Source organism: Patiria miniata, unplaced genomic scaffold (genome assembly GCF_015706575.1).
Source record: "Patiria miniata isolate m_02_andy unplaced genomic scaffold, ASM1570657v1 HiC_scaffold_3, whole genome shotgun sequence".
Classification (NCBI taxonomy): Eukaryota; Metazoa; Echinodermata; class Asteroidea; order Valvatida; family Asterinidae; genus Patiria; species Patiria miniata.
Genome location: NW_024037069.1, coordinates 18,425,769 through 18,437,616, shown reverse-complemented (window position 1 = coordinate 18,437,616; position 11,848 = coordinate 18,425,769). Strand labels below are relative to the sequence as shown.

At 42.1% G+C, this 11,848-nt stretch overlaps 1 protein-coding gene across 1 annotated transcript; it reads left to right on the top strand.

Annotated features, from left to right (window-relative positions):
- The first annotated feature begins 2,613 nt into the window (after positions 1-2,613).
- On the top strand, positions 2,614-10,717 carry LOC119737758 (CUB and sushi domain-containing protein 1-like). Its single transcript, XM_038212330.1, has 6 exons — positions 2,614-2,843; positions 5,298-5,681; positions 6,338-6,451; positions 7,199-7,582; positions 8,233-8,346; positions 9,287-10,717. The coding sequence occupies exons 1-6, from the start codon at positions 2,684-2,686 to the stop codon at positions 9,664-9,666; spliced, it is 1,536 nt and encodes a 511-aa protein (XP_038068258.1). The 5' UTR covers positions 2,614-2,683; the 3' UTR covers positions 9,667-10,717.
- Positions 10,718-11,848: the final 1,131 nt, after the last annotated feature.

Genomic DNA, 11,848 nt, shown 5'->3' with positions numbered 1-11,848 from the left:
TGTGTTATGTGACACACACATAGTGTAGCGTACATTGAATGGACACGGCTGGATATACGTATGCGTATATTGCCACAAAATGTCATCCGCGTCCGATTTAAACAACCGGTTTTCCCCGTCTTTTTTTCGAGAACGGTAAGACATTAGGTTTGCTAACTTTCGACCGGACCTTCAAATAGGATAAGCAAACAATCCAAACATAACATGTTGGGGGATTTCAGGCCGTAATGCCCCTTTAACTACTTTAATTACCTTTCCGTTGTCTTGACAACCTGAACCAACTGGCGCATGTCAACTTATTCAGGGATCTAAATAGCGTCAAAATACAGCATGAACCATGCACATGTGCAGATCACATCCCAACCGTAATTAATGCTCAGTGATGATGAACATTATGACACAAGGACATGAACGGATCACCACCGTGACCTTATGTAGCTAACATTTTTTCTCAAATATAAAAAAGTGGTTCGTTGTTTTGCATAATGTTTCTTCTTTAGAACAAAAAAATATTTCAATTTCTCTTGTCTGTGGCTTTATATTAAACAAGCTGATTTACACGATCATAGATCGGGTATATAGGGCGTAGTGTTGAGGATGAAAATGTGGGGAGTTAAATGTAAATGGGGCCTTGGGGGTTAGTTGAGAAGACATGCAGTTATAGAAAAGCAATTTTTGTGGTGTGATCTGAGGCAATTTCTGACCACTTAAACCAATTTGAGCAAAAGATCATCTTTTAAAATCATTTTCTAGCTTGGGATAATTGAATCAGCTACACGGTATTCTGAGCAATAGAATCATTGTAGTAGGCTACAATTTTTATTCGGGGAAGAAAAAGTGGGGGGGACCAAACAATGTCCCCGCTTTAAAATGGGGGGGGGGGGTCCCTCTGTTCCCCAACGATTTACGCACATGATAATTATGTACCATGACAACTGTCTGTAAATGTTCCCGTTGGTCTGTTAAATTGGCATTTTGTGAGGCAGTCGTATTGCCGGGAAAACGTAGTGAAAAGGTTACCGTAGTACACATGCGAAGGTTGATTGTACAGTTTTGACAATGAATTATAATGCAATCAAACGTGAAGTTGTCATTTACAATGAAAATGTTGAGTGTTACCATAAAATTACAAACGGTCTGAATGATGGAGGAAGGTCATAATTAAGTTTCAGTATTGGACTCTTCAACACACGTAAACTTGAACTTCTTACAATTTGCGAGACCGTCAGCGAGGAAAAAGTCGATTCAACTTTTATTCAAGTTGGTCAACCATCTATATAAGAGCAAGTTTTACTTGGCCTCCGAGAAATGTTCGCTCCTGAAAGGATCCGAGACCGGTCTCCCGCGACGCAAAAATGGCTCCACGTCCATAGAAAAATGTAGAAGCATAGAGTTAGTGGAAGCATGGAGCTGCAAACACATATCACGCGACGTCACATGCTTGTGCAAAAGCGAGCACCGTAGACCCAACCTCTTTTCAGGGTGTGGAGCAGGCTGCAAGGGCGGATCCAGGGGGGGGGGGGCAAAGGGGGCCATGCCCCCCCCCCAAAAAAAAACGAAACCAATCTTTTTTTTATTTTTATGTGACATCGCAATAAAGGCAGGCAATGAGTACACCACCATCTTTTCCTCAAAAAAACATTGGTTAAAGTGGTCAGAAATTGCCTCAGATCGCACCACAGAGCATCTAGAATCCAAAAAAATGTCGGGGCCCTTAAGCGGGCCCCGAACCCCACGCCGTAATTTTTTTGACCCACTTTTTGGGGGAACCAAAATATTGAACGCATTGCGTATGCTTAAAGAATTACCCACAGGTCCGGTTTTTACCGTTTAGGTCTGGCTCTAATCACTTACGCGATCCCCTGACGTATCATACACTGACTTTAGGCAAAATAGTCAGACTTTTGCGGTCTAGTAACCAGACTTTGACTCTTAACGAAACATCGAATGAAAAGTGAAACATCAAATGCATATTGCAAAAGATCGAATGCAAACATACCGATGAAACATCGAATACAAATAGCTGGAAATGTCGAACATATTTGTAAAACATTGCTCACATATTTGAAAATATTGCAAATATATTGTAAAAATCACACACAATTGTATCGAAAAACATCGCACATTTAATGCAAAACATCGAACATAACATTGAAAACATCGCACATATATATCGTCAAACATCGCACATATAAATTGAAAATCGCATATAAATGTAAAACATCGCACACATATATTAAACATCGCACACATAATGAAAAACGTCGCCCACTTATGTTGAACATCGCACATAAATGTAAAAGATAACAAACACATATTGAACATCCAACATATATATTGTAAAACATTGAATATTGCAACGTTTGACACGCCATACCTTTTAGCCTCGGGTAATTTTTTTTTAGATGAAATCGCTTGGCTGACAATAATGATAGCAAAAGGCTGTATAGTGGCGGACGGTATTCAGTTATTAATTCCTGGAGATAATCCATATACGACGCCAAAGTTTTATAAACATTGTACATGGTCAGGTTCACTAACCTTGAACTATGGTCCAAGGTTCAAGTGACGGGCCGGGACTCGCAAAAGGATGCATGCTGCAGTGCAGTACGAGGCCTACGTGCAATTTGGAATAGAGAGCACTAGCTGGTACACATGTACATGTATAACTCATCGGTCACCGATGCTTGACCACGCCGAATGTGTGGAAGACCCAACACATTTTGTTCAATTGCAGGAGCATCGGAAGACCATGGCAGGCTTCAATTACTGCACTCGTAATCTTGCCTGGTGGTTTCTGCTGTTAATGCTGGGTCTACTAGTCAAGTCATCGGCATCAGAACGTGAGAAAATGGGGTTTCTTTTACGATGAAAACTGAATGAGTGCTAGGTTATAATATGGGGCACAAAAGCCATGTTTGGTAATTTCTTTCAAGTTAATTATTGACATTTCATCTGATTTTTAAAAATTGTAATATCTGATCTGCTGTATTGGGATGAACATAATCAGTGTTCTCCTCGCTTTTCACGTGCCTCAGGGAGAACGTATTAATTACATTACTGTCATTAGGCCAAAAAAAAAAAGTCTCTGGTTTCTGGTATGCGCGCGCGTCGCCGTAGCCATGCGCTTCGGCAAAATGAAAAAGTGTTTTTTTCAATACAAGATGGTGTCTCAAAACCGCCAAACTCACTGGTTTGACTGGAATGCTGCTGCTGCTGCACAATTTTAACGTGTTTTTAGATGGGGTTATGATCGAGAATAAGCTTCATGTGGCCTCTCTGGACTCCCATATATTTGCACTAAGTTTAGTCGGGCACCATTTGCAGTCATCAGCCAAACAGGTAAAAAAAAAAAAAAAAGCCGCGTCGCCGCACCACTTTTGGGGCAAGCTCCATACCAGAAACCGGAGACTTTTTTTGTTTGGCCTTATATCGTATCTTTATCAAAGAGTGAAGTTGAAATGAAACTTTGTTCCAGTCATGGGATCGGAAAGAGGGTGTCAAAACTACCTTTTGATGGTTAAGGCCAAATGATTGCCAGCCTATAGTCCTCTTTCGTGGCCCGGCTGACACACTGACCCTTGACAGACTGATTGTGGCTTTTAAAGCCCGCCGCACACGAGGGCTACGTGCTGAGCAAAAAGTCATTCGAGGCCGTTTGCTCAGCACAAAAATCTCACAAAATCGTGTCCGGTTAAAGGGAATATATACATCATTTGCTTTTGCTGTAATGTTCAGAAATGGATGGAATTGGGGGTTGGAAATATATCGCAAATATAGTTGAACTGACTTTTTTGAGGTTTTGGGTTCGAAAATGCTATAAAAACCAAGAAAAACAATCATTTTCCTGTAGTAGGCAGGCCTTAGGGCTCCAGTGTTTAAGTACACTTTTGTTTACCCTGGCCGGGTTGAAATGTTATATTGTTCTTGTTTTCCGTCCCTCTATCTCCTCTCCCCTGTCAAACTGTCCACCCTCCCTTCCCTCCCCCCTCCAACCCATTCCTACTCGCATCAGTCTTCAGTCTTGTCTGGTCATACTTTTCAATTTCCATTTTTGTTTACTTTCTGATATATATTTGCTTTGTCATTGTACTTTTGTTCATTTGTTGGCCGAATAAATAATAATAATAATAATAATAATATTAGTCTGGTTCCCTGACTCCATATACGAAGAAACAGAGCAGTTTACATACATTGGGGAATTGTAAGGTCAGGGAACCAGTCTAGCTGGCTTGTACCCGTTCATAGGTGTGTAATCGATTGCAAACAAGTGCGATGGTCAATTGGGGCCAGTATTTGAAAAAAAGCAATTTTTTTCCAACGCTGGTCGGCCGACCAGTGTTGGAAATTGATACAAAAATATCACTTTTCTTGAAAATGACAGTATACCAGGTGCCATGATTTTACAGGATGCTTTACACTGTCATTCACTTACAGTCCAGCAAGGTATTTCAAAATGATTTGGTAGTTTTATTTTTTGATGTTTGCAAATGTTGTATTTTCCCTTTAAGTTGCTGAGTTTTCTGCCTCGCGAGGCCGTTAGGCAAATTCTCCCCCGTTCGGTTTCTTTCGCCTCGCGAGGCGACAAACTCACCGTGTGCGGGCAATCCTAGCTATCTGAGCCAAAAAGATTAACTAGCCAATGAAAGCACATTATTATTGTTTGTCGGTCGCGTGATTTAAAAAAAAAGAGAGGGGACAAGCACCAGCAGGGTCTAGAAGATTTGTACAAAAATATCTTAAAATCTCGCGTACAGAGAACATGATTTCATCGGCAAGTTAATCTTTTTAGCTCATCATAATGTAACTCATGTTGACCGCACACGGGGAGTTTTTCGTCAGGATAGATATTTGCCTCACGGCCTCGCAAGGCAGAAAACTCTGCAAATATTCACCACACACGGGGATATTTTGTGAGCTACGTGCTGAGCAAAACGGCCTCGAATGACTTTTTGCTCAGCTCTCGTGTGCAGGGGGTTTAAGTCACAGTCAGTCAGTGACTTTCAGCCGGGTCACCTGGGCTATACAGGCTGGCAATCCCTTGGACTAGCAAAAAGTTACTTTGACAACCTCGTGTGCGGCGGGCTTCATGTTAATGTTAAAGTGTCACCTTGGCTCAAACATTTTGACAAAAGATTACCCCATTACGCCAATGACATCTAGCCCATTGGGCCGCGCCAAAATAAATGAGAAGACTTCCAAGTTCCAGTGCATATCCGTTCTCGATCCATTGAATAAAATTGTCTGCACTCTTGATCACAAATAACTAAATAAGCAGTTTTAAACTTATTAAACAGAGTACATGGCGGAACTGTGTGGTCGTACGATTCATGCCGAGAGCAGTGGTGGTGTCCTGCACTCCCAGCGCGGGCCACATTACCGGAATAACGTCGACTGCACGGTGACCATTACAGCCGACCCAGGCCGAAAAATCCTGCTCACTTTCTTGTTCCTGGAAACCGAGGGGATAGCGCCCAATTGTCGTTCGGATTATCTTCAAATTTGGGATCATCATGATGGGGATGACCAGCCGGCGCCTGATCTAGCGAGTCTCTGTGATCGTTTCACGGGGAACGTTGTGTCGAAGACGAATGCTGTCTCTCTGTGGTTTGAGACTGATGGTAGTGTGACGTATCGAGGGTTTAAACTGGCTTACACATCCTTTAAGAAAGCTGAAAATGGTAAGGAGGTGGTCAATCTGTATAATAAGCCTAAGACCTAATGACGTCACGCTTTGTTTACATTGTGCGCTATCCTGTGTGGTAGACGGTTCCTGCTTCGTCTGGCGTCCCGACTTCGCTCCCATAGGAAAGCGCTTATGTAAACAAAGCCATGACGTCATTAGGTCTCAGGTCTATTCTTACCACCAATGGTGTGATGTGCTGTGGTGTCGTGGGGTGGGGTGAGGTATGTTGCGTTGTGACAATTGCATTGTATTGAATTGCGGTGTGTTTTATTACGTTGCGTTGTGTTGAGTTGTGTTGCGTTGTGTTGTGCGGTGTTGTGCGGTGTTGTGTTGTGTTGAATTGTGTTTGTGTTGTGCAAGGGCGGGTCCAGAACACAATTTTTTGGGGCCCCCCAAACAATTTGGTCCCCCAAAAAGTGGATCGTACAAAAAATTACGGCGTGGGGTTCGGGCCCGCTTTGTTGTGTTACAACAAATAACGGCCCCCGTTATCCGCCCTTGGTGTTGTGTTGTGTTGTGTTACAATGAGTTGTGTTGAAATGTCTTGGAGCCTATAGGTACTAAGCGAATCATTTTTATATTCTTGTCACACGTGCCCGTGAATTGTCTTGCGTTAGGCCTATTTGATCATGAATGTTTGACTTTTTCAAGGTTCTTGTGATCTGGGAGAGTTTCTTTGCGACAACTCCCGATGCATAGATTCCAGTCTCAAAGATGATAATTTCAACCACTGTGGTGACTACAGCGACGAACGTCATACTTTCAGTAAGTAGGCCTATACTACATCTTCACGACAAAGGCTTGAAATCAGCCTTACTGTCAGGGGCGCACCCAAGGGGGGGGGGGGGCCTCGTGGGGCTCGAGGCCCCCCAAAGAGGTTGTAATTTTTTTTTTAATTAGAAAAAATAAAAAAATTAGTCCCACGATTTCACCTTGTAGATGTATGTGGCCTATTTTTGAGTAGTAAAATAGGAGTGTAAGTGACGCCACCAACGTCAAAATAGGCCGCCCCCCAAAAAAACCCAATTTTTTTCTGCGGCCAAAAATTTTGGGCAACATTTTTTGAAAAAAATGTTAACTTGTAAAAAATTTGAGAAAAAAATTGTGAGCCCCCCTCCCCCCAAGCCAAATCCTGGGAGCGCCCCTGCTTACTCCTGGTCATAAAATAGCTCCGATGTGATTGAAGATACTTTCTGCAAACTGCATGTGGCTAATATTCAATTTGAGATTTTGAATGGTTCGCTCGAAATACGCTGCATCTGATGGCAGCCATCTTCGCTCGCTTAGTATGTATTAAAATGAGATTTTGTTAAGTTTTTTTTTAAATGTTGTGATTTTATCCCGCGTTACTTTTTTTCGTCAGCCTTAATGGAACAATTGTTTAGACCGCAAGAAACCTTACAACAGTGCTATCGTCATATAAACTACACCAACTTTCATTTTACTAAAGTTTTTATAGAAAGAGTGAATCCAATTATGACTATCTCTGTATTTTCATCTTGGTATCAACAGAGGCCATGGATCAACTGTGTGGCCAGACCATCACTGCGGGAAAGAACGCTGGTTTACTGCACTCACAAGCCGCCGAGCGGTACTCCAACAACTTGGACTGTACAGTGGCCATCCAGGCTGATTATGACCGAACGCTCCTGCTCCGATTTGAGTATCTAGACATCGAGGGGGACGGAGACGGGAGTGGTTGTCTTCATCGCGACGTCTTGATGGTCTATGACGGGGTGTCAGCTGGAACTGGAAATAGAACGTTGCTGTGCGGCACTCGGGCGGCTGATATCGCGACTAGCGGACGTGTGGCGACGCTCAGATTTAAAACCGATTCCTCTGTTGCGTATCGTGGATTTGTCATCTTGTACACATCAATTAGGACTCCCGGAGCTAGTAAGTGGATATAAAAATCGAAACAAACAAGCGTTGTACAGGGTGAGTCAAAACAAACGATACCCTAGTGTTAGGACCAATTTTTGAATACGGTTTTACCTGAAGCACTTTTAACATATGGGATATGAAAACCCAATCAATAAGCTTTCTTTTAGTATAAGAATCATTCAAATTACTCATGTACTTTTAAAGTTACGGAATTTCAAACACAAACACCGTTTTAATGTTCTGTTCACGGATCAAAAAAAAAGTAAGTGTTCTTTCAGCAAAACGAAAACAATTCACATAGGGATGTATGGGAATTGTTTTCGTTTTGCTGAAAGAACACTTATCGGTTTTTGGTTTAAAATTCCGTAACTTTAAAAGTACATGAGTAATTTGAATGATTCTTGTTCTAAAAGAAAGCATTTTGATTGGGCTTTCATATCCTAGATTTTAAAAGTGCTTTAGGCAAAACGTTATTCAAAAATTGGTCCCGCCACTATAGGGTATCGTTTGTTTTGACTCACCCTGTACACAACGATCATGATCCGCTCAATTACGGCATATTATTAACGGTACGGATCGCCAATAAGCCCAGCACATTCTACACTGTTGCAGACTAATGTCCATACTGCCTTTGATAAATGAAATCATTTCCCGATTTTCAGGTGATTGTTACTGGACTGAATTCAGGTGCACCAACAACCGCTGCATCAATGCAAACCTCACGTTCAATTCCTTCGACAACTGCGGCGACAATAGCGACGAGCAACATTTCTTCAGTAAGTATTCAAACTCATGTAATTCAAACCCACGGATGGATCTATAGAGGGCGCGATCCAAATGTTAATCACTGTTTCCAGAGGGCTCCACTGGTCAAAATGTCATCGCAAAACTTCTGGATCCTGGCTCCCTGCTGTACGTAATGAATGCGCGCGGCTATTGGTTACCAGCGATGTAACCGGACCCAGTAGGCTGGTTCCGAATAGTCGACTAGCGTAGTCAACCATCGTCGACTAGACAGAGTTCGGACTAACTTTAGTCGAACTATGGTTAACCATTGGTCAACAATAGTTCTTGCGCGAACTTGCCCAAGGATTAACGCTTGCCTGGGTGCGTTTTGGCGGTCATAACCAAGAATTGGTTCGGTGGTTTCTCTTTGATTAATTGTTTTGGGGATTTGAGTACTACATGATCATGTGTAATTCTAACCCAATTAAAATTGCCGAAGAAATTCACTGACAAGAAACTACCGAACCAATTCTTGGTTATGACCGCCAAAACGCACCCCAGTAGTCGACTGATGGTCCTTGCCCGAACTTGCTCCTTGTCTATAGACTTTTCTATCGCCGACGCGTGATTGGCAACCACGGGTTGCCAAACTAGGGAAGGCCCAACACTGCAAAAATGAGGAATAGTTATTGGTGATTACACAAAATTTTATTTGATTTTTAAAAATGCAAAATAATCAACTAACACACACAAAACAATTCCTAAACATGCCTTCTAATGAGTGTAGTGAGGACTTTTTTTGGGAAAAGTATGTTGCCAACGACGGCTTCAAGTTATGCCTCTGCGGCAGCCCATACAAAATGGTGCTCAATGTTTACAAACGAAAGAAAGGACTGTAGAGGATGGAGAAAAGCGTGAAAAATATAGAGGGACGTACATGTATATTTTTCACAGTTTATTGACCCGTCGATCTGTGATTTCTTGCCCCAGCTGTTGGTGGAGGGGACGATTCAATCATTACTACTCACTCTGACACAGCCTTCATAGTGGCTGCATGGGTCATCGTTGTCATAGTCATCGGTTGCATTGTGGGACTGGTGCTCATCGTCCTTTGCTGTGCTTTCATCTGCTACTTGGCCTGTAGGAGCAGCAACCGACCCGCACAGCAGCAAGCGTCGTACACCGCTATACCAGCGCCCCCACAGCAAGTTGGGGCACCGTCAACGGATTACAATCAGCAACCACCCATGGCCATGCACACTACGGGTCCTCCTGCAAATCCTCAGCCCGACGGACAAGCAGCAACCTACCCGCAACTGCATCCCGAGCCCAGCGAACAAGCGCCACCACCGTACGAAATCAAGTCTTAAACACTGCGTCATTTAAAAAAAAAGGACGAATGATAATCACAATTTGAAAAGGGGGAAAACCAAACAGTCAATGTAGCAAGAGGGCGCTCTTTTACGTGTTAACACTATCTAAGCTTCTATGGACCATGCCCTGTGACATCATGCCGTTATGCCCTGTGATGTCATGCATACTTTTGCATGTTATTTGACCCATAAACAGTTTATTATGTCAAAATTTTGTAACCTTTCATGTTTCAAGAGATATAAATGCAGTGCAGAAGAGACCGTTTGTTGAAAGATGAAATCACGTGACCACAACATCCACTTTTGTAAACGTCACATTACATGGTCTATAGTCAACTGTAAATAGTAGGTCTCATTATCCTAATATTAATGAAAACAATTACTTTTTTTCAATAAAATGTAAATGTTTAGGAGAGAAAACAAACACCAAAAATCGCAGTGGTCATTTTAGCCACCCTTGTGCGACAGAAAGTTGTGATTATTAATTTGTATCTGTTGGGTGTAGAATGTTTTCTAGAAGTTCTCAAAAATACGAGTCATCATAATATCCTACGTGACACTTTGAAGTTAACTCAAAGCAAACATGAATTTGATATAGGCCTTATTATTATATCATTCGATGTAAAGATCTTAAAATACTGTATAGGCCTAATGGCCACCAATTATAAAGGAATTATATCTTTTAAAAAATACATCTTTTATGTGTGTTTGTTTAGAATTTATAAGAAAATGAGTACTTAGGATTTGACTTTTGGACCGGTAATTAAATGCACTACTTTAATGTTCTTTCCGTTGCCTTGACCGAGACAGTCATGTAAAGTTTTTTGTGTGAACCATTTGGCGGATAACAACATCAGGGATTTAAATACCGTGATCCCTTGAACATTATATGTATGGTGCAGATCACGTGCTCGGTGATGATGAACATTATATGACAAAACGACATGACACATAAGCAGATCACCGTGATAATAATATCGATCGTGAATTTATGTAGTTAAAAATACAGAAAGTGTAAATTATGAATTCATTTTTGTACTCAACTGTATAAAACTTGTTCGTTGTGACTTCTTTTAAAATAGGTATTTCCACTTTTCTTGTCAATGGCAATAATGTAATAATGTGTTGAATGCAATGCAAACGGAGCATATTTCACCAAACTGAAACTGTGCTTGTAGCATATCAGTGGCGTAGCCAGGAATTTTTCAGTGGGGGGCCGCTGGGGGGGGGGGGGGGGGGGGGCTGGAACATTTCATGGAGGGGGGGGGGGGCGTCATGTAGATCAATGATAATTTTTTTAGAAACTCAAAATCTCAGTGGGGGGGGGGGACAAGGTTTCATGGGGGGGGGGGGCGCCCCCAACGCCCCCACGCCCCCGCCCCCACGTGGCTACGCCACTGACCATTATGTAACTCATGGATAACTCACTCTGTATGCCTATACTTGGAAGTTTCCCGCCATGATACCAAACGTTTTTAACGGGGTAGTTCAGTATACTTACGGTGGGTAAATTAGATGTGGCGATATCAGAAATTGATATAAATAGCAATCTCCATCTAGTAATCGCAGACAGATCCGTGTCGCCGCACGCCCGGCCATCAGAAGCCAGAAAAGATACAGTTTGCATACCCGACCCAGGCAGGTGCAGCACATGCCCCCACCCATAAAAGGGTCAGAAAAAATGGCATCAAGTGGTTTTGAACTTCTGGAGGTATCTATTAGATCCTGAGAGTTTCAAAGAATGTACCCGAAAATGCACATGTCTTGAGATGTCATTTTCGACCGTAAGCCCACTGACTAGTACGCCACACCGTGAACACGCGTTACTCTAGCCTTTCGCCCAGGCCATCGTGGCTTAGAGCGGCGGAGTTGCGAATACCCGAAGCGACTGGAGCAAAGATTAAGTCAGCACGCACGAGTGGCAAAGCCACGAGGCCTTTCCCAACTTAATTTTGTTTAATTATTCATAGTTTTTATATGCAAATAAGAAGAGTGCTGAAGGTTAACCAATCACAACGCGGATTTTGCCTAGTCGCTTCCATTTTTAAAAGAAGGGTGAGTAAGGAAAACGTAAGAGCAAATAACTGTAAGTTCAGATGAAAAATAAGTCAATACACTAAAATAATTTCTTGAAATACTTCTATAAGTAAAATCTAAATAAGATAATGCAAGAACAATT